Source organism: Poecilia latipinna, unplaced genomic scaffold, assembly GCF_001443285.1.
Source record: "Poecilia latipinna isolate Pla-1442-1.1 unplaced genomic scaffold, P_latipinna-1.0 Scaffold905, whole genome shotgun sequence".
Lineage (NCBI taxonomy): Eukaryota > Metazoa > Chordata > Actinopteri > Cyprinodontiformes > Poeciliidae > Poecilia > Poecilia latipinna.
This window is the reverse complement of record NW_015113521.1, coordinates 22,891-44,884: the sequence shown is the minus strand read 5'-3', so window position 1 is coordinate 44,884 and position 21,994 is coordinate 22,891. Positions and strand designations below refer to the sequence as shown.

Sequence of the window (21,994 nt, the reverse complement as noted above, 5' to 3'; positions counted from 1 at the left end):
AAGTGGTGTTGAGTGAAGCTGTCAGGTTGAGGAAGAGATGCCGACAGGCTTGTAGTGACCTCAGTTTAGGATAAATTAAAATAAAAAAAAGCTGACTCAGCAGGTGTGGTAAAAAAAAAAAAAAAAAAAAACTTTTTTTCCTTTGGGGAGCCCCAAAAAAACTGAGGCATTACAGATAAAAGCTCTGAGAAAGATGTTTATCCTGATAACCCTCCGCTGTGCTTGGCTCTTATCAGCGTAACTCCACCTACGTGGAACGGACGGTGACACAAATCAAATACAATATATTCCTGCTGCGTTTTTGAACCAAGCTACCCCAGATTCTGCCCCCTGTGGCCTCCATGGTTTTGATCACCCATGCATGTATGCATCACATTTCTTTAGGTATTATCTCTCTGTGTGTGTGTGTGTGTGTGTGTGTGTGTGTGTGTTCTCCTCATGTTTCCAGCAGGATAAAGACAGTCACTCATCGCAGTCACCAGTTCATGAGTGTCTCCACGGCAGAAATTTCTGTTTCCTCCTCAGGAAAAAAAAAAATAAAAATAAAAAAAAAGCAGGAAGGAAGACAGAAGCTAAGGGTCGAGGTTTGAGGTTTGGTAACATGTTGTAGTTAAGGCAGACAAAAAAAAAGCAACTGATCCAGAGAAGTGGAGCAGCTTATTAATGGAAAATGAAAATGAAATTGAAGATAGTTGCAGTAAAATTAAAAGGTTTGTAATCCAAAGCGTAACATGATCTAGTATTCCAGTAAAACTAGACTTCCATGATCCTTGTCTGCCAGGGAGAGGGAGAAAGAGAGAGGCATAATGAAGAAGCTGGTTGGACGAGTTGCTCAAAGGAAACCAGCTGGATCCACCCAGGCGCTCCTCCCAGATGCACAAGAGGATCATGGGTACCCAAACGGTAGACATTTCAAGCCTAAACAAAAGCAGAGGAGAGGAGTCAGTGTTACAAAAGTAGAGCAGATCAGTTCTTCAGCTTTAGTCATCTTTGACAACTGAGCAAACTGTAACAGACATTTAATCACAGCATCGATTTCTTCAGGATGATGTCAGAGTAACTATTAGTAGGAGCAGAACTGCAGGTAGTTCCTGAAAATACTCTGCATGTGTGCTTTGCAAATGAAACAGAAATACAAACTAGGGACAAATGCTACTTCCTCATCAGCACAGCTCACAGCAGGACAGCAAACAGAAACGTTTGTTGAAAAATGACTTGAGCCGTGCAGGTGGGTAATAGTATTTGTTTAGTGTTACCGTCTAGTGAAGCCTAAGGTCTGTTTAGAAGGAGTTGAAGAAAACCTGTCTTGTAAAGAACAGCCTGTTAATGTCTCTGTTGCTCCAATAAAGACAATCCTTTAGCCTGTCTGGCACTACAACCGGGGATTTCATGACCTGATCCCAGGTAGGGATGGGCATTTATTGCATTTATCAAAAGTGATGAAATTCACTCTTGGTTCATGTCAGAATTAATATAAGCTGTGACACAACATCGACATAACTGGAGATACAAATGGTGCAAGTCGTTACATTGGTTAATGTAATGAGTGAATGAAGTCGGGATGCCCGACTCCGTTCATCAACAAGCCTGCAAGTTTCAGATGCATTCCTGTTCAAACACACCTGAACCAAAACGATTCAGACTCAGCTGTTCGGCTCTGCAGTGTGACAAGCCATTCATTTGATTCAGGTGTGTTGGAGAAGAGATGCATAAAGCTGCAGGACATCAGGCTGAACCCATCAAGATATTAAGTTTAATTTATGTGAGAAGAATTTGGGTTTGTGAGACTCTGAATGTATCCAATGACAAAATCCTATTATAAAGTCAAATGTGCTTCTTACTTTTATTGTTATTGCAAATCAAATCACAAAAATGATGTGAAGTTCAGGATTTTCTAATCACAAGTGTTTTTTTTATATTTGTAATAGGATTTCCAGACAAAATGGAGGAACTACATTTTAAAAATCAGTCTGTTTTTATCTTTAGTGTTTGCAAAAACACTAAAGTCATAGTTGTTGTCCTTTAAAAAGGACAACAACTATGACATCACGCTGTGGCAGAGAGACTATAATTGCTGCTGTCGCTCCTTTGTGTTGTGTGACCTGAGCTGCATGCTTCACTGCCCAAACAATAAATGAAACCTGGGGGAGCAGAGCTGAAAAACTACTCTTCAAAAATTACCACACAACTTTCTTGCTAGGTGAAAATACTTTTTTCCTGTTTTCTGCCCACATACAATTAACTGGAGCTTCACTGAAATGTGTTTTGAGCCAAATTATCGGTGAATCTGTACCAAAACATGTTAGCATTAGCATAGTACTTTAGCAAAATCCGCTGGATGAAAACACCAGAAGCATGAGGAGAGTTTATGGAAAACTGGCTGTGTGTGTTGTGTCAAAAATATGTTTAGTAAAATATTTATGTCTAGTTCTGGGTCTTCTACTATCAGACTAATCATGTCGTATGTTAGCAATCAACAAAGTGAGGCACCATCGCAAACGTTCGCTCATTGTGAAAAGTCTTTAAAATATTGCTAATTTATTTGATGAGAAAGCTGATAGACTGCAAAAATAAATAACGCAAACACATTGTATATAACACAATTTTGAATTTTTGGGGTTTTTTTTAAGCTGTCTTGCACCACAGATGTTTGCTTCAGAAGACTTTTTCTTAAGAGAACTTGGCAGCTGCTGGTTGGCTTGGCTTTACTCTTATCTGTGGTCTTGTGTTGGCAGATCAAACAGTTTTCAGTAAACAGCAGCGACGCTGCAGACAGAAGCTTTAAAAGGAAAGCTGCAAGGCTCAGACGTGGTCTTGTTTCAAAGCCTCAAGCACAGTGACAACCCTACTACTGCAGCTAGAGACGCTCAAGGCTGCATAAGAAAAGTGGAGACGGCCTTGGTAACAACTGTACTGGTTTCATACTGACATCATCAAACCCAGATAACACACAGAAAAACACAGGCGACGTTAGTGCAAAGATGAGCACGAGGGGAGGCTTGTGATTATTTACCAATGTTGGCGTTTAATCACGAGGCCAATTGCAAAGTCAGATTCTTACATCACCTCTATCAGAATCTGCATATTAGGTTGAATTTTGGGAATGTGTAATTGTTGAACATCAGTTCAAAATGGGTGTTGCTCAACTTCAAACTAATAATGTCTTTAAGTGCATGCCTTCATGACAAATACAGTTATCAGTGACTTACCAGCAGATGGACGTCTTTAGTATGGTGACGACACTCTGAAAAACACAACGGAAACAGTGTTTACCTCTGACAGACATCGTTGGCAAAACTGCAAGACAACAGATTCTTCCTTTCTACCATCTTAATTTCAGCTGGAAAGATACAAATATTTTCAGGTGGACCAAACTTAATGCTAGCAGGATTCAGTTGGTTCAAGATCAAACAACAGCTAAACAAAATAAATTAAAAAAAAAATCACTATTTCCTCGACATACCTTTGGGATGATTGGTATCTCACTGAGACATTCTGAAAATAGTATCGTCTCGGATCAAATACAAATTCTTAAAAAGAAGATTAGCACTCGAAACTCTAAAATAAATTTAGCTTGGAGGCCATTTGTAAAAATTCACTCATTTGCATTGAAAAACAAATCATGTCTGAAGTTTTAAACAGTTTGTACACAAATTAATTCTGGGTTAGATAAACTTAAATATTGGTGATCTCGTTACTAAAACAGCTCATCTCGTATTTAGCATAAAAGCACTCTTAGAGGAATAATTCGGATCGTTTTAAGTGACTTTCAGCCATATCACATTTCTGCGAGCTTATAGAAAATGTTAAAAGTAACCAGCATAGTAAAGCTAACACCCGGTTAAACATTTTAGCAATTAAAAAAACAAATTCATGGCTCTTTTCTAAGCTGAGCAACACGTATGAACTACAGCTGCATCAGATGAGCTGCGACGCAGAGCTAACTTTTAGATATTGAGACAGGCTGTCACTTGTTTTACTGTATCAATGGTTCTCATCCAGGCAAATGTAGAAAAACCCTGGGGACTGTTTAGATTTCCCAGGGAAATTTGTCCAGTGAACTAATGAATGACTGACCAGACAGACTGGTACAACCAGCAGTTTTGATTAACATAACCTTAGTGACAGAGACATTATTTGGCTGCATAAATAGACTCCTGCAAAAGTTTATTCATCTGCTTTTTTAGGGTCTCATCTCACACGTATGAATATTTTATATTCTCCATCCATCCATCCATTTTCTAACACCCTTGTCCCTAGTGGAGTTGGGAGAAGTGCTGGTGCCTATCTCCTATTGCACTGAGGATTTTGTTCATTTTCTCCAAACAAATTGCACTATGACAGCAAAAAGCATAATTTTTAATAATGACCTCAACCTGTCCCTTTAAGAAAGTTAAAAAAAAAGCCTTTGCATTTAAATGTACTTAGTATGCTGCAAATGTAAAAAAAAAAAAAAAACAAATATAACAATCTGTTGATCTGGTTGTAACAAAAATAGTTGCTGAGCTTTATATGCACATTTCTTTAGAAGGGACATTTTTGTTGATTAAAGCTCAATTAACAACAAATAAACAAACAAAATTGCAGCTGTACCAGTGTTCACAATATCTGATAGTCATTGTGACTAGCTACATTTATTTGTTGCAGTTTTATCTGCAGTGTAGCTACAGAAGTAACAGTTTCCGACAAAAAGAATGACAACAATCGTATGAATTTCAGAGATGTCTGGGGCAGAGGGCCTGTCACTAAAGACACTTTTCTCCAGTTTTTGACCAGAGTTGCATGCTGAATGTTCAACATTTCTGCAGGGCACCTCAGTGTTATCACTGCTAAAAGACTGATGATAACGTCACATCTACAATCTGATTGAATAAAAGAAAAGCAGAAACCTGCAATCTGGACTTCATTCTAATCTCTACCTGTTGAACTCAAATCTCCCGCCCAGCATTTTTTTATTTCCCCTTCATAAAAGTAACTATGTGACCGTAAAGGTGCAATCAGGAAGCCAGGGAGAGCCATTGTGAAAGTAAGTAACCGGCCCTACAAATGCCTTGCAGGTGAGTCACTGTACCTTATCACTGAAACTGTGCTGAGCAGAACCAGACAAAACAACAGAGTTCAGAGAAATGAAACAACGGAAGAAACCGCTGGGAAAACATGCAGTAAGTGTGTCATTGGGTCTCTATAACCTTAGGCAGCAAACAAACAGGAACGATTAAGAAAGTTGAATTAAAGAATTTCCTCACTGAGGGACAATAGAGTATATTTCCATTCTAGTTTAAGGTGGAATAAACCTTAAACTCATAATTTGTCCTGAACTTAAATGAAAATATTCTGAACAGACTGTACTTGAATGATTACAAGGATTGAGCCTAAACTCTATCTATTTCTGAATATGCTAAGAATTTATACGCATTTCATCACTTAATAAATCACAAACTTGATAGAAAAACAGAAAAAAGAGGAAATAATAGATATTATGCAAGTGTTATGCATATTTCACTGATAAATCATCAGTTCCCAAAAGAGTCAGCCTAATCTCACTATAGCATTTATTTTTCTTTCTTATTTGAGGTTCTTAATTGTTTTAAATGTTAAATCTTTGCTTGATTTTCTGTCCCTAACGAAGCTAGACGACTCCAGAAAACCGCTCACATTTGAGAAGCAAAGCAGCACAGCTAACCATCAAGGCAGCACATTCAATTTGTTTAAAAAGCGGAAGTAGCAAAAAATAGCTAAAGAATGTTTGAGATAGTGAGGAAAAGGATGTGGCCACTATGATTTGGTCAAGAGATGAGAGAAGATCAAAACGACACCAGAAGATGCGTTAAAGAGCAGCGACACAGGTGAGCGTAGGAGAACGAGTCCAGACATGACAACAACATTCCTGCAATAGTTTCAAAATGTAAGCCTGGCTCCACTGAGAACAAAAAACAACACCAATGACTCTTTGACACGCTAGCATAGCCAAGAAGCTGTTTTAAAAGATACCCTATCAAAAATGTGACTCATAAAACTAAAAGCAGGTAAAGTAGGCTGTTGGAATCAGACTTGAGAGTGAAACTGAGGTCAAAGGTTTCTATAATATATTATTTGCAGACATGAAGTCAAAGTATAATCACATCACACTGCAGCGTCGACAGTTAAAACAGATGTTTCAGCAAGTAAATCATTCAGTGATAGCAAAATTAGAGTAGATCCGATGACACGGTGATGTTACAACTTGCTTCTTGCAAATATGCCCGGCAAAAAATGTTGCCCATAAAATTGTTATTGTAAGACCAACAATAGCCGACATGCTTTGCGTGTTAAAAATGTAATGTTTTTGTTCTTAACCCTATTAAAACAAACAGAACCAGATGCCTGTTACTATTTCTAAGAAAGAAAGTCAACCTAACTGTAGGCACAAGCTTCAGGTGCAAAACATGGAGTTCTACATCCAACTTGTAATTATGACTGATGGATATGTGGGATTTCCCACCAGGCAGCTTTTTTATTTTTTATCTGAATACAGTATCATAAAGGGGTGTGGAAAAAAAGCATTTTGTGAATGATTGCACACGGGAAAGATGAAGCTAGTTGAACACAGAACCCTTTTCTTTCTGCTGAAGAAAGGAGAATCTCAGAAAAGAAAAGGAGGCCACCATGTTGCCGAAAAGGTTGAGTTTGTCAAACAGGTTTCTGAGAACCTGAGAAGTTTGGCCAATGTAACCAATACTTGCACCCTAAAGCAGTTTATAATAATAAAAACAAAAATAATCAACAACTGGATGCAACTTAGGTAGGCATTTTTAGAAATTGTGTCTGCAAGTTTGAAAATGAACTTCAAAGCTTGTGTGTGCATAAAAACAAGTGCACTTTGTGATGTGAGCCACTCAGTAGATAAGAATCTGACAACATCGTGTGAGCTAGCTGCTGACGGATTTGCCTCCAGCGACAAGCAAATACTTTCAAAACTCAAAATGAAAATGACAAAGAAGAAGTCTTTAGGGTTATAGTCACTGATTTAACCACTCTCCAGGTATTTTATGGCATAGATTCATAGAATAGGAATTATTTTTCTTATATTCACTCAACTATACTACTATATCAGAGGCAGCAGGAAGACACCACAGTAATACAGTTAAATGGGTCTTACCACCTACCTGGTAAATCTAGAGCTTTAAATATTATTCCAAATTTATATTATGTAGAAATCAAACATTTTCCTTAAATATGTATAAGCTGCTGGTAAATCAACAATTTCTGTCAGATGTTGATATTTGATTATTCACTTTGTAATTTAAATTTGAATTTGCGTGCCACAGTTGCCAGGCGGTGAGGGGTAATATGCATTTCCTCTAAAACCTGCACGGTTTGCCAAGCTGTTTCTCCGTACGCCTCTCCATTACTGAATGTGAGTGACACGTGAGGAGAAGCGGGAATGCACTCAGATCGTGTTTGCACAACACCAGACGAAGCTAATCCTAAATGAAAGGGGTCAGTTACAAGAGGAAGCATGTGGGGACAGTGGGCACTTTAGCTTGGAGCAAAACTGATATCACATTTGTTTGCGACTTTCCTGTGAGTTTTGTTTCTCACTTCTTCTATGCCTGTGAAAACCGGCTGAGGTTAATTGAATATGATGCGAAAAGCTACTCGGTTTGCTAACCTTTTCCAGTGGATCCATGTTGCTAAACTACAAACTAATGTCCTATATTCTCATATGAAGTCAGTTCTTTAGACGCAAGTCTTTGCCAGTTCTTATTCATGCAGCATTTTTATTTGAATATTGGGGTTAGGTTGTCAACTGTTTCCTATGTGCTTGAATATCCTCTCTAACTCCTGGTGAAAAGTGAACCTTCAGCCAGGACTAATGTCTTTTGACATCAACAAGGATTGTCCTGTATTTAGCTCCATCAATCCTCACATTAACTCTGACAGGTTTCCATCTCCCTGCTGTAGAAAAGCATCTCCACAACATGATGCTGCCACCACCATGTTTTACAGCAGGGGTGGTTTGTTCAAGGTGATCTGCTGCGTAAGTTTTCCATCATACCAAGTATTTGTTTCAGAAGACAAAACATCCAATCTAGGTCTCTGGCCAGAGAACCTTCTTCAACATTTCCTCCAAATGTTTTGCTAACAACTTGAAACAGGACTTTTTAACTTTCAACTCTGGTTTTCTTCTTGCCATTACTCTATATGAGCCAGATGTGTGGAGTACACAACTAATAGTTGCCCTGCAAACAGATTTTCCACTTGGTGGTAAAGAACTTGCAAAAAGTTTCAACTTTCAAGGGCTGCAAACTCTTCAACTAGTCATTGTAGATATGAAACTCTGCCACTGGCTTGTCTGTTTCTGCATTTCTTTGGGATTTCAGTTTCTGTTGTGCCTCTGGTGGTGTAACATATGACAGGATGTTTTCTCCAGGCCCCCTGCCATTGACTAAAGTTACATTATCACATCGTAATCTAACGTTATCGTTGCACCTTGGTTCCTAAGCAAACAAAACATTTGGTCTCTGTTTCTCTTGACTTAACTGCACCAATCTACTCTAATGTGCTTTGCAAGTTTTCACAAAAAAGTAGATTTACAGAAACCATGAGATTAAGGTTTATCTAAGAAAAAAAAAACATTCTCCATGGAAATTTTGCTCTTACAACTTAGCATCAACAAATGCACTTCTTATAAAGTCATTGTTGCAGGAATAAGTGTTTGTAAAAATTACATGTTTTTAGAGTAGTCATGGGTAGAAGTGAGTGACTATTTTTTTATCAGTAGGTTAACTGTAAATACATATAAGGTAGCTGCTAATCTAACTTTTTCTGAAATATAACTGCTAGATGTCTGAAAAACATGGGCATAACTGTACGTATGCCTATGCACAAAACAGATTGCACAATGTTTCATATGGGTGGTTTTATTGTGTTGCACAAGTTGAGGCAGTGTCTCTTTGTATGTTATCAGTTTGCACCTGCAGCTTAATCTACGTGCTTTCTTCTGTCATTCAGAATCCTTATAAGACCCATTGAGGGAGTTTTATCTTTATTTTGACTTTTGAAGACATTTAGATATGGCCTCCTAGGCTTTAGTCTATTGTTCATCCTTTATGTTTGTTTTCCCCTAGAGCACAAAACATTCAAGTACCAGGAAAATTGACCTCAGCCCTCCAGTCTGAGGTCAACTGACTCCTTAAGCACAAACAGTCAGTTGTTTTGTAGCAATTTCCCTCGAAAAGTTGGATGTTTGAATACACAAATACACTCAACAGACATCAAATACATCCTGCTAGTGACAGTTTGGATCCCCTTTTAGCTCGAGATCTGCCTTAGCTGATTGTGGCAAACATTTAACAAGGTTTTGGAAGCATTCCTTAGTCATTTTGGGTTCATACTGACAGGAGAGAACTGTGCAAATAGGTAGTTGCTACCTATCTGTCTGCTGCACATCCACGATGCAAATCTCCTGTTCCACTAAATCCCAAAAGTACTTCTTTTGATAGAGACACTGTAACTATGCAGGGTATTAGACAATACTACTACCTTTTGGTACTTTAAGAGCCTAGACTGTGCAAGTGTATTACGAAAATAACACTGCAGTTGATAGGCAGTGTCATCCAAGAAATACTGAGGTAGGACTAAGGAGTCAGCTTTTAACTTGTTACACCTGAAATCGTTTACGTTTCAACACTTTAATAAGAAATAATTTTTCTTTGCAGCAACATGTTTATTGCTGAGCTGGCATATTTGTGCTGAACTGCCAGTACAGGTTATGGCACAGTCTGTCATCTTCTGTCTGCATTTTGGTTGTTGCCACTTTTGGCTTGGCATGTCTGAGAAGGCTGAATGCAACAATTAACTTAGTTCCTTCCTCACTTCTGGCTTCACCTCTTTGACAGCTCTCTTAAGCTGCATTACCTTCCACCTACACAAAAAGTTCTCAAATGTCATATTTGACCAAAACATCTGCAGTATGCACTTAAAGTCTGGATTGTAAGATTAAAGGGCCGCCCAGCAGTGTTTGAGTTTCACTCCTGTATCACATGGTTTGTTACCATGTTGCCAGGTTGATCTGCCCCAGTGCAGAGAAGCTTTTCAAGATTAGATAAGAAAAAAAAGCTCTACCGGTCACCAAATCAAATCCCTCAAAGCAAACCTATGTGCAAAAATCCTGACAGGAACAGAAGGAACCTCAGACAGCAACCAAACTCATCATCTCATCTGAAGAACGTTATAAGTATTTAATCTTAGAGAGTGTGGGGCGATTTCACACACAGTGTATCCAGAACCTTTAGGGAGAAGGCTGAAGACGAATTTATGACTTGGATTCTTCCTACCAGACACAACTCCACTGAGCAGTTTGCCCTTAACATAAACGGCATTGACATTTGATGAAGACAACCCAATGGCAAGATTGACAAGTGAATACCTTCGAGGCCTCAGGGTCTTTGGGAGTTCCTCTAAATAAGAACACCTCCCACTACATCTGAGCCTGAGACCCGATGACCCCCGCAGCATCAGATAATCCTGACAGGAGATTTGCTAAAGGCCAAGGAAGGAGGGAAAGATCTACCTAAAGAACACGATCTCACATGACGAACTGGTTCTTCAGCTATAAGAGATCTTTTAATAACCTGAAGGTAGAGGCTTAAAGTACTTTACACTTTGTGTAAGTAATTCTGGGATGGCTGAAACAATTCTCATGAATCTTTGGCTTCTTTCCTTGTGCTGCAAAAGAAGTCTCACTTTAACCGAAAGCATAAGTGACGGTTTCATTCCTTTTTCTTTAGTGTATTTCTTTGGAACAAAAGTAGAAGTACCGGTTGGATGGCTGCTGAATGTATGCTCTCACAAGCCACACTTGTTGAATTTTGCAAGCAGCACTTCAGTTTTTTTAAAGAGACAATTATTGGTTTGCCATTATAGGCAATAAATGTAACAAAGCCAATTTTCTGATTTGACTTTTATTGGCCACTACAAATCATAACCTTCATAAAGTAAGCAAAAAATGAATTAGGCCATTAATTTAGTTAGGTGATAAAATGAAACTACTAATAAAATCACAATTTACTAGAGAGAGAAGAAAAGAGTAACAAGTAGTGTTATTTTAGTTTTGTAAAGTTTTACTTTGAGCGCTCAGCTGCGTGTAAACTTTTTGCCTCTAGTTTCTGAAGCGAGGAATGTGAATATCTCTCAGTGACTCACTCGTTTGTTTCAGGATGGCGGTTTCTGCTGTGGTCCAGTATGATGAAACACCACCGGATGTGGTATAAGGTTACTTATATGTAGAGAATGTGACATGTGGGTGTGAAGGAACGCTTTCAGTTTGCTGCTTGAGCCTGTGATTAATTGGAACAATATATACTGTTCCGATGGTTAAAAGACTTTTTCAGTGAGATGTCCGTGAAAGTTTGGGAGCGACCAGAATATTCTGTGGATGTATGGATCATAACGTAATGGATCACCGCCGTTTTTGTAAATGCAATTCAAATTTATGTTATCACACTATGACAATCTCATACTGGCTCAGTTCTACTAGGAACACAACACCTGTTCACTTCCACTTATTATCCATACAATTATTCTATCTGGTGCTACTAACCATGCCATATTTAAAAAGAACAATTAAAAGCATATTTTGACAGCTGGGACTGCTCTTCTCTTTGTAAATTTGTAGCAATGAATTCGGTCTGTCTGCCCAGATTTTTCGTAGGTGCAAGAATTGGATTCAGTGGTGAAATATTTTCATGCAACACAAGGAATTCAGTGCTGTAAGAGTTTAGCAACTGCATAATTTGGATGCGTTTGTACATCATCCTGACATGTCGCAAGGCACCAAAGCAAGAGGAATGTCCAGAATTTCCTAGAAGGTCACAAAGTGGTCGCAATATTGAGGAACAGAAACAAAGAGAGGTGTTACAGACACGGCAAGAAGCAGTGAAGTAGAACAATTTATCATTCATCGGAAGCAAAAAACACAACAGCAGCTTTCTCTTGGACTCAGTGGACAGTAAATTATAGAGACAATAGCAGAGCTAAACGCTGCCAGGATTAAAAACAATTCACTCTTTCATTGCTTCTAAATATGTTGATGCATGTGACTGAATTTATTCTGGTTTCAACTGGTCCTTAGATCTAGCAAGAATGAGCTCACAGATGTTTAAAACAAGAGTTTCTGTTAAACCATTTCCCCCCATAATGCCAATCAGTTCTCCTGTACACAACAAACTAACCTTTAAACCATTTTCTGTCAAAGAACTTGACATAAATCCTATCTTTGACCTTTTGCATGAACTAAAAGAGAAACACATAGAGCCTGGATTCTGCTTAAGAGAAACTTCAAAAACAAGTCCTGAAAGTACAGGAAGCACAACACTGACAATGGAATTGGATTGGTGGTATTCTCACACATGAACACCAGTTCATCCCTTTTCCTCTGGTTTTCTCTTCTTCACCGTTTGATCTGTTCATCATCAAATCTGCATGAAAACTTGCTGCACAAAGACAAAGAGTACTTACGGTACTTTCCCTCTGCAGTAGAAGAACAAGGCAATGGCGACTCCAACTGCGACAAGGCATCCGATGACGATTCCGGCAATGGCTCCATCTGAGAGACCTTCGTCTATTTTTTCTAGAAAAACACCACACAACAACAGTTAAAGCCCCAGTAATCACAAAAAAAAATGTTTGCACATTGATAAGACCTGTGCTCTTTTGGGGTTGATGAAATACAGCTCCAACCAGAAAGATGAAGTAAGTCTGTCTGATCACATGAGATAGGTTTAAATTTTATATGGGAAATTTGTCCAATTAGTTTTTAGTTGTAGCATCAGTTTAAAGGTCTTTGAATGTTGCAAAACAGAAGACATGAAGGGCATCCCATCATTATTGTTGGGAAACTGGTGGTTTGTGTGCAAAATGATTTTTATGGTGGCAGTCGAATGAGAGACACTGTCAGAGCGAGCAACCAACCGAGAGCGTCCTGGAACTGCAAAATGTTAGGAAACTGTGTGGCTGTGATGCTATTGTCAAATGTTGGGATGAAGATATCAGTAAATGCGAATTTTCCTGCCTCCAATTTTACTTAAAGGTCATTATGATGCTTCCCTTATTCTCTGAGGCCTTTCTGGACACCTTGCGCACTGTCACATGTTTGATGTATTGAGTCAACTTCATCAAAAAGACTGAAAATACTACTGACATGCAAGGCATGAATTTATGACAAATGGAAAACAGTTTCTAAGATAAATCCCATCCCAGTTCCTTGTTTGGGTTAATAACATTGAACACTGAGATCTTGATGGCAGCATAGTTGTGTTGTCTTGTGCAGCCTCAACTAGAACTACTCTGGAATTCAACATGGTAAATTTATAGATAAGCTGATTCTGACTCTTTATTTTTAAATGCAACCACTGCATTCAAATTTGCAGGATTCAAACTGAATTGTAAAGTGCACACAGATTCAAACAATTCAAAGAGATGCCATATGCTTACAGAGATCTGCATGCATTGGACCAAAACTTTTTTTTCATTTGGCTAAAGAGATCACTTGATTTGCTGGCAGAACCAGACAAAACATATATTTCTGAAATAAACATCACAGTTTTTCACTGAAATCATTTTCATGTGCTGAAGAACAATTACCTTTATAGAAATCAAACTCATTATGCACAAAGCTTGTGTTCATATGAAATAATTCAGATGCTTCAAATAGAATATCCAGATTCTTTACCAACAATTTACAAGCAGCACAGATTAGCTCAATACAATCATGGTGAACAAGACAGGCCTTTTCTGAATCAGTTCCATCTTCTCACCACATTCAAATGATCTTTCTTGAGAAAATTATTTGAATTTACACTATGAAAAGTCTCAAACGCATGTTATGTAATACATACCAAAGTCCTAAAGATAAAGATATTCCAATAGATGTGTGATTTACCAACTGTATACTGCTTACTAGGCTTTAATTTAATTTTTCTATACCCAGGAATGTAATTTTTGAAGGTGAGGAAAATGAAATGACTCTTGAGTCAGGTTGCTCTTACTCTCTATGATGTCAGACAAACAAATACTGTAGCAAAGTGTTCCAAGAGTAATAGGTTTCTGGTTTTGCTGGCAGATTATTAACAAAACGGTTAGGGAGTTAAATGATGCAACATTTCAAAACACCAAAATATGTGCTACTCACTTAATCTACAGTTGTGTTCTGCATCTGGCACTACTGATGTAATACTAATATAACAATTGACTGGCATAATAATCTTACCTTTGACAGTGACAGAGAGAGGGAGGGATTTGGTGGACTTCCCAGTGACTTCATTGCTTGCCTCACATGTGTATGTTCCTGAGCTCTTATAGTCTATGCTATTGTAGATCAACTTCTCTTTTGTTTCACCAGGGATCACTGTCCCATTTAGCTTCCAAATAATTTTGGCAGGAGGGACAGACGAGACAGAACAGGTGAGCTCCACACGTGTGTTCAACTGCACTTCTGGGTCTCCCTTCACCACTGGTGCTTCAGGACCATCTGGATGAAGTGAGGTAAAGATTAAACGTGAAACTGTCATCACTGAATCAACTAAACACAATAAATGCTTTAGCAAACACTTACAGTTGACCGTCATTGTGAAGTTAGCTTCTTTTGTGCTGACAGAGTTGCTGAGCCGACATACGTAATCCCCATTGTCCTCTTTCTTCAGCACGTCGATGTATATTGAGGTACTATCGCTGGAGAATTTGACATGGGAGTCGGGAGAAAGGGGTTTACCATCCTTCAACCAGACTCTAGCTGTCACGTTGCCACCCATAGCCTGGCAGGTGAGGTTGGCGCTGCTGTTGCCAGCGATGAGGATACCTTTAGGACCACTTAATTTAACATCAGAAATGGCCTCTGCAAGCATAAATGGAAAGAAGGAAGCCATCATTTTAAGTCAGTTCAAATAACTTTAGGTATTATCTCATTATTGTGACTTATATGTAGAGAATGTGACATGTGGGTGTGAAGGAACGGTTTCAGTTTGTTGCTTAAGCCTGTGATTAATATATACTGTTCCGATGGTTTAAAGATTTTGAAATGGTTTCTGAAATTAAAAAAATAATAATAATAATTCATAAAGATACTTTGTGATTGTCTCAAACAGGCTGGTCATGCTAGAGGACTATCCAATGGGACTAAAATAAAACTACTCTACAAATAAGAGTTGACAAAACTTCCTCCATAGCAGAGTAAAAAACTCATTACCATTCATTATAAATGTTTCCGTAAAATGTGGCCACAACTAGTTTTCAGGCTTAGATGGAACTTTTTCATTTTTAAATGCAAATGTTCACTTCCTTACTGGAAGCGTGACGACTCCATATGTCTCTTGTTTCTTGCTGTAATGCTGGAGATTTAATAATTTAATGCTGTCTCAACATGCTAAAGGTGACATGAGTCACCAAAAGAAAAGGTGAGGCCAGTTTCAAACTGGATCCAACTGTCACATTTCTGCTTTGACTAACAATCAAAAACAAAAATAACTCCTTCAGGCATAATCTAAGACCATCCAACCCAGCAGCTTTGCACGCAGAAATTGTTTATCAGCAGGAAACGACAGCCGTGAAAGAAAGCAAGATGTAAAATAACGTTTGGCTACAAATTACAGAAACTGCTTGCGACACAAAATATCAAGTACGAGCTACGGTCTGTTTGTTGGGTGTCCCTGAATGCAGAAGATCTGCCTGTAGGTGTTAATTTGACAGTCTGGTTCTAGTGTCACAAATCTGAGACTTTAGTCCTGTACTTACCTATTTCTTTTTAGCAAACTTATATTATTATTTCCCTACATCCTATCTTTTACTGAATCTATTTAAAAGAAAAATCTGTACGCATATTTTACCTCCAATTTAAAGATATTGATAAAGTCTCATTTGAATTACATTGTTGGCTTAATGGTCAATTCAAACTATTTTTTCTCTTAAGGTAATGTTAATAATAATAATAACTCTACGATACTAAGATTACTATTGTAAAAGAAAATATTTGGCCAACCATTCCAGATGTAAATGTGATAACACAGTACCTGATTAAACAAACATCGGGTTATACTCACCCATCACAGAGAACTCAACATTAGTAGATGGAACCTTTCGTTGGGTCTTGTCATTTTTAGCGACACACCTGTAGTTGCCCATCGTATGCCCAAATCCCTTCTCCTCAATGACTTTCAGGGTGAGGACTGGACCACTGGCCTCTATCTGCTCTGCGTTATGAAACCAGGTGAAAGTGGCAGCGGGTTTGGAGGAGGCCGAACATGTCAGGTTGAAATCTGAATTGGACGGGACATATTTCCCCTGGGAAGAGGCTTTAATGATGACATCCTCAGGCCCATCTATGGAACAAATACAGACAATAACATCTATAAGGTTGTTTTTCTGCAGTTAATATATGCACTGCAAAAACACAAGATTTTTTACCAAGTATTTTTTTGACTAGTTTCTAGTGCAAATATCTTAGAAAACTGGAAATAAGACAAAACTAACTTACAAGTAACTTTTAGCAAGATAAAAAAACTTGTTTTAAGTAAGTATTGATAAAAAAGTACTAGGTCCATATTGAAAAGCTACTTTTAAGTTAGTTTGTCTTATTTCAAGTGTAATAAGATATTTGTAGTAGAAACTCGACCAAAATCACTTTTGTGTTTTTGCAGTGTGATGGAAGAAACTTATATTTGTTTTTTGGATTGTGCTTTCTCTTATAGTTGTACTTGTTTTGGGTACAGGAGGGTTGTGAGGGCTCACAAAACAGGCCCTTTCAGGGTGATTCTGCAGCTGCAAGTTACAAAAATGACATTTTCAATGTGATTTTATGAACTAATGGTCAGATTCTTTGTTTTTCTTATCAACTTGACGCGTCCCTCCTGAACCCTCCTGAACTGTAGCGGTAAGCTCTTGATTAATTAATAACAGGCTAAAGCTGTGGTCGGTGTGGTTTGTCCGCCTTTCAGGTTATTCATGCTGAAGGAGTGGAGGTGTAGGCTGCTGTGTACACAATGTGGTTTTAGCCTTAGAGGGTAGTTTGAAAGGGAGTGCCTTGCAAACATGCACAGCAGTTTCAAATGCAGTAGTTTACATTGCTAAGATAAAGCTTTTTGTTGGAATTGGAACAGGATTTAATTTTTTACAGGAATAACTCCAGACGTGATGCATATCCTCATATGTTGGAATGACTCTGAAGAAGAAAACCAGGCAGATTAACTATTTATGACAAATGGTCACTTGGTCTCTGTGACCTTTTGTTGTCAAACAGGTGTGGAGCTCATTCAGTCAAGTGTAACCTGGCAAACAATGAAAACTGAATGAAATGAATAGAGATTGCTGATATCTGTCTAACCGCCGTGACTGATATGAGCTGCAAGTTTGACACACATCCAAAAATGAAGCCTTCAATTTACTTTTACTTCACTGTTTCAACAGGAAAAATATATTTCCACGACATAGTCAAAAAGTGTCTTCCGTTTTCCCTGAGGTGAAAACAATGCCAATTACCTTTAGCCAGTCTTCAGAATGGGAAAAACAAGAGAACATCCCAATCCAACAAGGCAAAGCCGCTCCCTTATACATGCCATAACCTTCTGTCAGTAGTATAATTAGAGTTTAGAACAAATGAGAACATTGTTGTAATTCCTCCATTTTCTATTGGATTTTACACATTTAACTTTTTTACAGTCCTTAAGAAAACAAATGTCCATGTAGTCTAAATTGAAACGAGCAGGCCAGACCTCAGAGATAACTGGAGTTTACCAACCAAGAAAAGTCTGCTTCTATGCTAAACTTGGATCCAAGATGTAAATGTTGCAGCTGCAATAAAATTAGTTTGTAATCATAATATTTTGTGAAGTTTAATGCAATCTCTCTATCCAATTCTGTTATGTGTTTCTAAGAATATCAGTTCCACCTTTAAGGCTGCTTAAGAAGACGTTACTGCTAAGTGTAGGTGAATAACTTACAGTAGGTGGTGAGGTTGAATTTGGCGCTGCTCTCTTTTTGCAGTGGGTTTGATGCTGTGCAGACAATTGGGCCAACCAGGTCATACCTCTGGACACCTGTGATGGTCAGCTTGCTAGAATATTTTCCCGGTATTTCAGCCTAAAGAGAAAATACCAATTAAATATTTATCAGCAACTCCTTACAACTTTGCGTAAGCTCAAAACAAGCTGTTGATTAAGATTAAGTTTGAGGTATCAATATTTCTACTTTTTCTTTTCTGAAGAGAATACAGTTTGAGCCAAAATGTCGTCACATTTAATTCACAAGTTTAAACAACCAGTTTAGTTTAAAAGCTTACACTCGGTGTATAAAGACTTTGCATTTGCATCTCTACTATTAATTGAATCATAAATTCTTAATCTCAAAATGCATATGAACTTATTTCACCGTGTCTGACATCACCGACGATTGGACTGTAAACCGTTTGACATCAGAAGGAATGCTCTTGCTGTCGTTGGTCCAGGTGAAGCTCAGGATAGATCCTTTAGACGAGCAGGTAAGAACCACTGTGCTGTTGTACTCAATGGCTTCAGGAAGGTCTGACTTGATCATGACATCAGACACAGGCTCTGCAGAGAAACATGCAAGTTTATAAGAAGATGACTAGCATGTTGTCAGAGTCAAATTTAGAATTCATAAATCTCAACGACATTTCTCAACATCAATCGGACAATGAATTCAAGTCTTAGGGAATTTATTTCACGATGTCATATCTATGTTTTATGAAATCTAACTGTATTTGTTTGAACTTTGTTGAAATCTTAACAGGATATGTATCATATGAAAGGTATCCCCACTAAGATCTTAAGGAAAATGTTCTTTTGTTGATGAAATCTGGCTATAATGAAGAGCAAAGAGTCAATAATGCACACACCCAGGGCTGAGTCCTCTTCAACATATATTTGTGAGCTGAAATCAACATATCAATACAGTGAAAGAAAATGGACGAACTACTGCAGCCATTAGACCTGTTTAACTGGCTACCGATAATCCAGGACTTCCAACAATGACTGTACTACTTGCATACGGCAGATTAGGCAACAGTGGGTGTGTGAGAACAATGTAAAGGAGTGGCAGCCACATCTGAATCTGAACTGTAAGAACTCCCCCTTCTTACACTAATTTACAGATCTGCTCCAATGACGACAGAAATGACAGCAACTGGAAATAAATCTGAACTTAAATTAAATATATATATATATATTTGAACAACAACAATAGCTTTGCTTGAAGAATATAAAGACACAACCTCTTATGGATAAGTCTGTAACTGGTCAGGGAATCAGACAAACTTCATCTATTTTAATGTAATCTTTACAAACAAGAAGGACATTACTGATTGTAAGTCTCTAGACATTCTGTTCAACAAAAAAATGAAACTTGCTTCAATTGCATTTATTTCAAGAAATAGTCATCTTGACATAGGATTTTCGGTCTGAGATTATGATACTGCTGTAAAGCCAGAATTTGTACCTAGACTTTCTAACCATACTTAATACTAAAACCAACAAATCTGTCCAAATCTGTATATAAGGAGTGCTGACCAGAAGAACTGATTCTTTCCCAAAATGCCTGACAACTGCATGTGTGTCTTTTTGAAGAATTTACATATGATTTTTGGTGGGAAGCTGTTTTTCTAAGCTGGTTTATTTCACAGAGCCAGGAAGACTATGAAGCAAATCAACATGATAGCCTTATCCTTAGGGATAAATCGAGAACAGAAATACAGGGAGTAGACGTACAAATGTGGTAAAATTAGGACACCAGTAGTCAAATGGGCTCTGGGCTTCAAAACAACACTAAAAAGGGTGTCATGCTAACATAAAAAAAAAAACACAAAGAAAATAAAAAGGGTAAAACTCTTCAAGCTAGATCCAAAGAAACTGCAAACAAGCACAAATTACAACTGCAAAGTAGAGCACTAGGAGCCACGCCCTGATGTCTCCTGGTGCACGGGAATGGTGGCTTTTCCAGCAAATTTCATGATGTTTCTCTGATATGCACTCCTAGCAAATTTATAAACACTAACAGTGCATAAACACATCTGAATGGCGTGTGTATTCCCCATCCCCGTAGTCCTTGTAAGGTGGCTAGTACGAAATACGAGGCGTAGCCATGGATATACCTGAGTTTCTGTTGGCGGAGGGATATTTTCTCGCAGTAGGCTGTTATGTGTCACAGTTACTTTTGCGGACGCAGCAATTCCTAACATATTACCAAAGATATTACAATAAAGGGGGAAAAAAAACTAAATAACTCTTTGTGGAGCAGTTTACGCATAAGCTGCAAGAGAGACTAAGCAGTTAAAAAGTCAGACTGAAATAAAAAACAATGATAAAGCAATAATGACTCACCCAGAACTCGGATTTTAACTTCTGCGGGAATAGTAGCTGTAAGCCCGATTATAACTACATTGTAATCTCCGCTGTCTTCTGGTTTTATGGACTTCAGAGTCAGGGACCCGTCGGTGACGTTAATGGAAGCTCTGCCTTTGTATTGATCTGTAATTATAACCGTACCAGATCTTACAGTACCAATTGATGTAGAACCCTTGTAATTCCAGGTTATGATATCGTCTTTTCCTGTTGGACGCAGGAGATTTATTGTCAAATCTTTCCCCAAAAGTACATCCAGAGGACCGTCGGGTAGAACTTTCTCTCCAGCAGAGAACCCTGCGAGTAAGCAAAAGCAAAATAAAAATAAATAAATAAAAATAATCTAATAAATAAAGCAGTCGTTTTTCATTCAAATAGTGAAAGTACACCCATAGCAGACATCATGGACAGAGCGAAAACATAAATCGTTGGATACTTAAAAAATAAAAAAATACACCTTAAAATACAGATTTATTAAGAATTTAAATAACAACAAACTGTAAGACTCACCGGATTTAACAGAGAGGAGCAAAAGAAGCGAAAAGGCGATCAGAGCCATCCTGGACGGTTTCAAGTCTTCCCAGCAGAGAGACACAGGAACCAAACTGCGATGTACCTGCTGCTTTTACTGGGACACACCCAGAGGTGTGGACACACAAGAGCATGAGTAACTAATGTGGGAGGTTACTTCCTGTGACTTTTCTATAAGGAGAGCTATTCGTCAATTTTATTTATAGGGTCACCAACGTTGAGCAATAAATATTTCAGATAAATGAGTCTCAATATGACGAAGTCTCAATTAACCGCAGATAGAATTTCACAAGCCAGTTTTTATTTTCTATTTTTTCTCTCATCTGCCCTTTTATTTGAATTTGTTGTGGTTTAATACCATCGTATCATATAAAATATTTGTAATGATTATCCAGACTGAAATGTCATACATTAAAATGTTTTAAAAGATTAATGACGACCTTCTGGTATAATGCATAAAAAAATGCATTATAAAGCCTAATTATTTTTTAAATTAAGCAGAGCAACGTGAAAAATTGGAAGAAAATATTGTGGCGTATTTTATTTTTGTCATGGTGCTGCCATCTGGTGGTCTTCTATGAAATCTTTCTGTCTGTCGAAAGTCTTCCCCAACTGTTAATGCATGAGCAAGATTTTATTTTTGGTTTATTGGTGAAGAAAAAAAAATATTAGCCTCATCTTTTTGTTACGCGAAACTAAATCTGGTGTTCAAGGCAGCAAGTTATCATACACAAATGCCTACTTAAGTTTATTTAATGTAGGAAATGCAATATGTCCAATCCTGTTTTATTCATAAAGCTCACTTTAAAACAGAATATTTAACCACAGTGATAAACTGAGAGCTGTTTCACAAAAGGTCAGATTCAGAAATCCAGGATAAGTGATAAAGCCAGGCTTGATGCCATCTGTTCATTATGACTTTATATTATTTTAAGAATGCATGAAGGGGCAACTCCAGAAAATAGAAAAATAAAAGAGATGTGAGGCCTAGAACCAGGAGAAACGGGTAGAAAGTGTGAGAGGGAGAAAAACTAGGTTGAAATTCCACAAATCTCATTAAACAAACAGTAGATTGT

The 21,994-nt window shown here is 37.9% G+C and overlaps 1 protein-coding gene across 2 annotated transcripts; it reads right to left on the bottom strand.

Moving 5' to 3' along the window:
- Nucleotides 1–708: 708 nt before the first annotated feature.
- LOC106957465 (carcinoembryonic antigen-related cell adhesion molecule 2) lies at nt 709–21,017 on the bottom strand. Of its 2 annotated transcripts, none has more exons than XM_015048833.1 (10): nt 20,898–21,017; nt 20,367–20,684; nt 18,400–18,581; nt 17,973–18,111; nt 16,077–16,355; nt 14,597–14,875; nt 14,252–14,512; nt 12,502–12,613; nt 3,210–3,244; nt 709–918 (listed from the first exon to the last, which is right to left on the bottom strand). In XM_015048833.1, the coding sequence occupies exons 1-9, from the start codon at nt 20,944–20,946 to the stop codon at nt 3,226–3,228; spliced, it is 1,638 nt and encodes a 545-aa protein (XP_014904319.1). In that variant the 5' UTR covers nt 20,947–21,017; the 3' UTR covers nt 709–918; nt 3,210–3,225. The 2 variants fall into 2 exon arrangements, with proteins under 2 accessions (XP_014904319.1, XP_014904320.1); XM_015048834.1 differs by having other exon boundaries at nt 17,973–18,085; nt 18,419–18,581.
- Nucleotides 21,018–21,994: the final 977 nt, after the last annotated feature.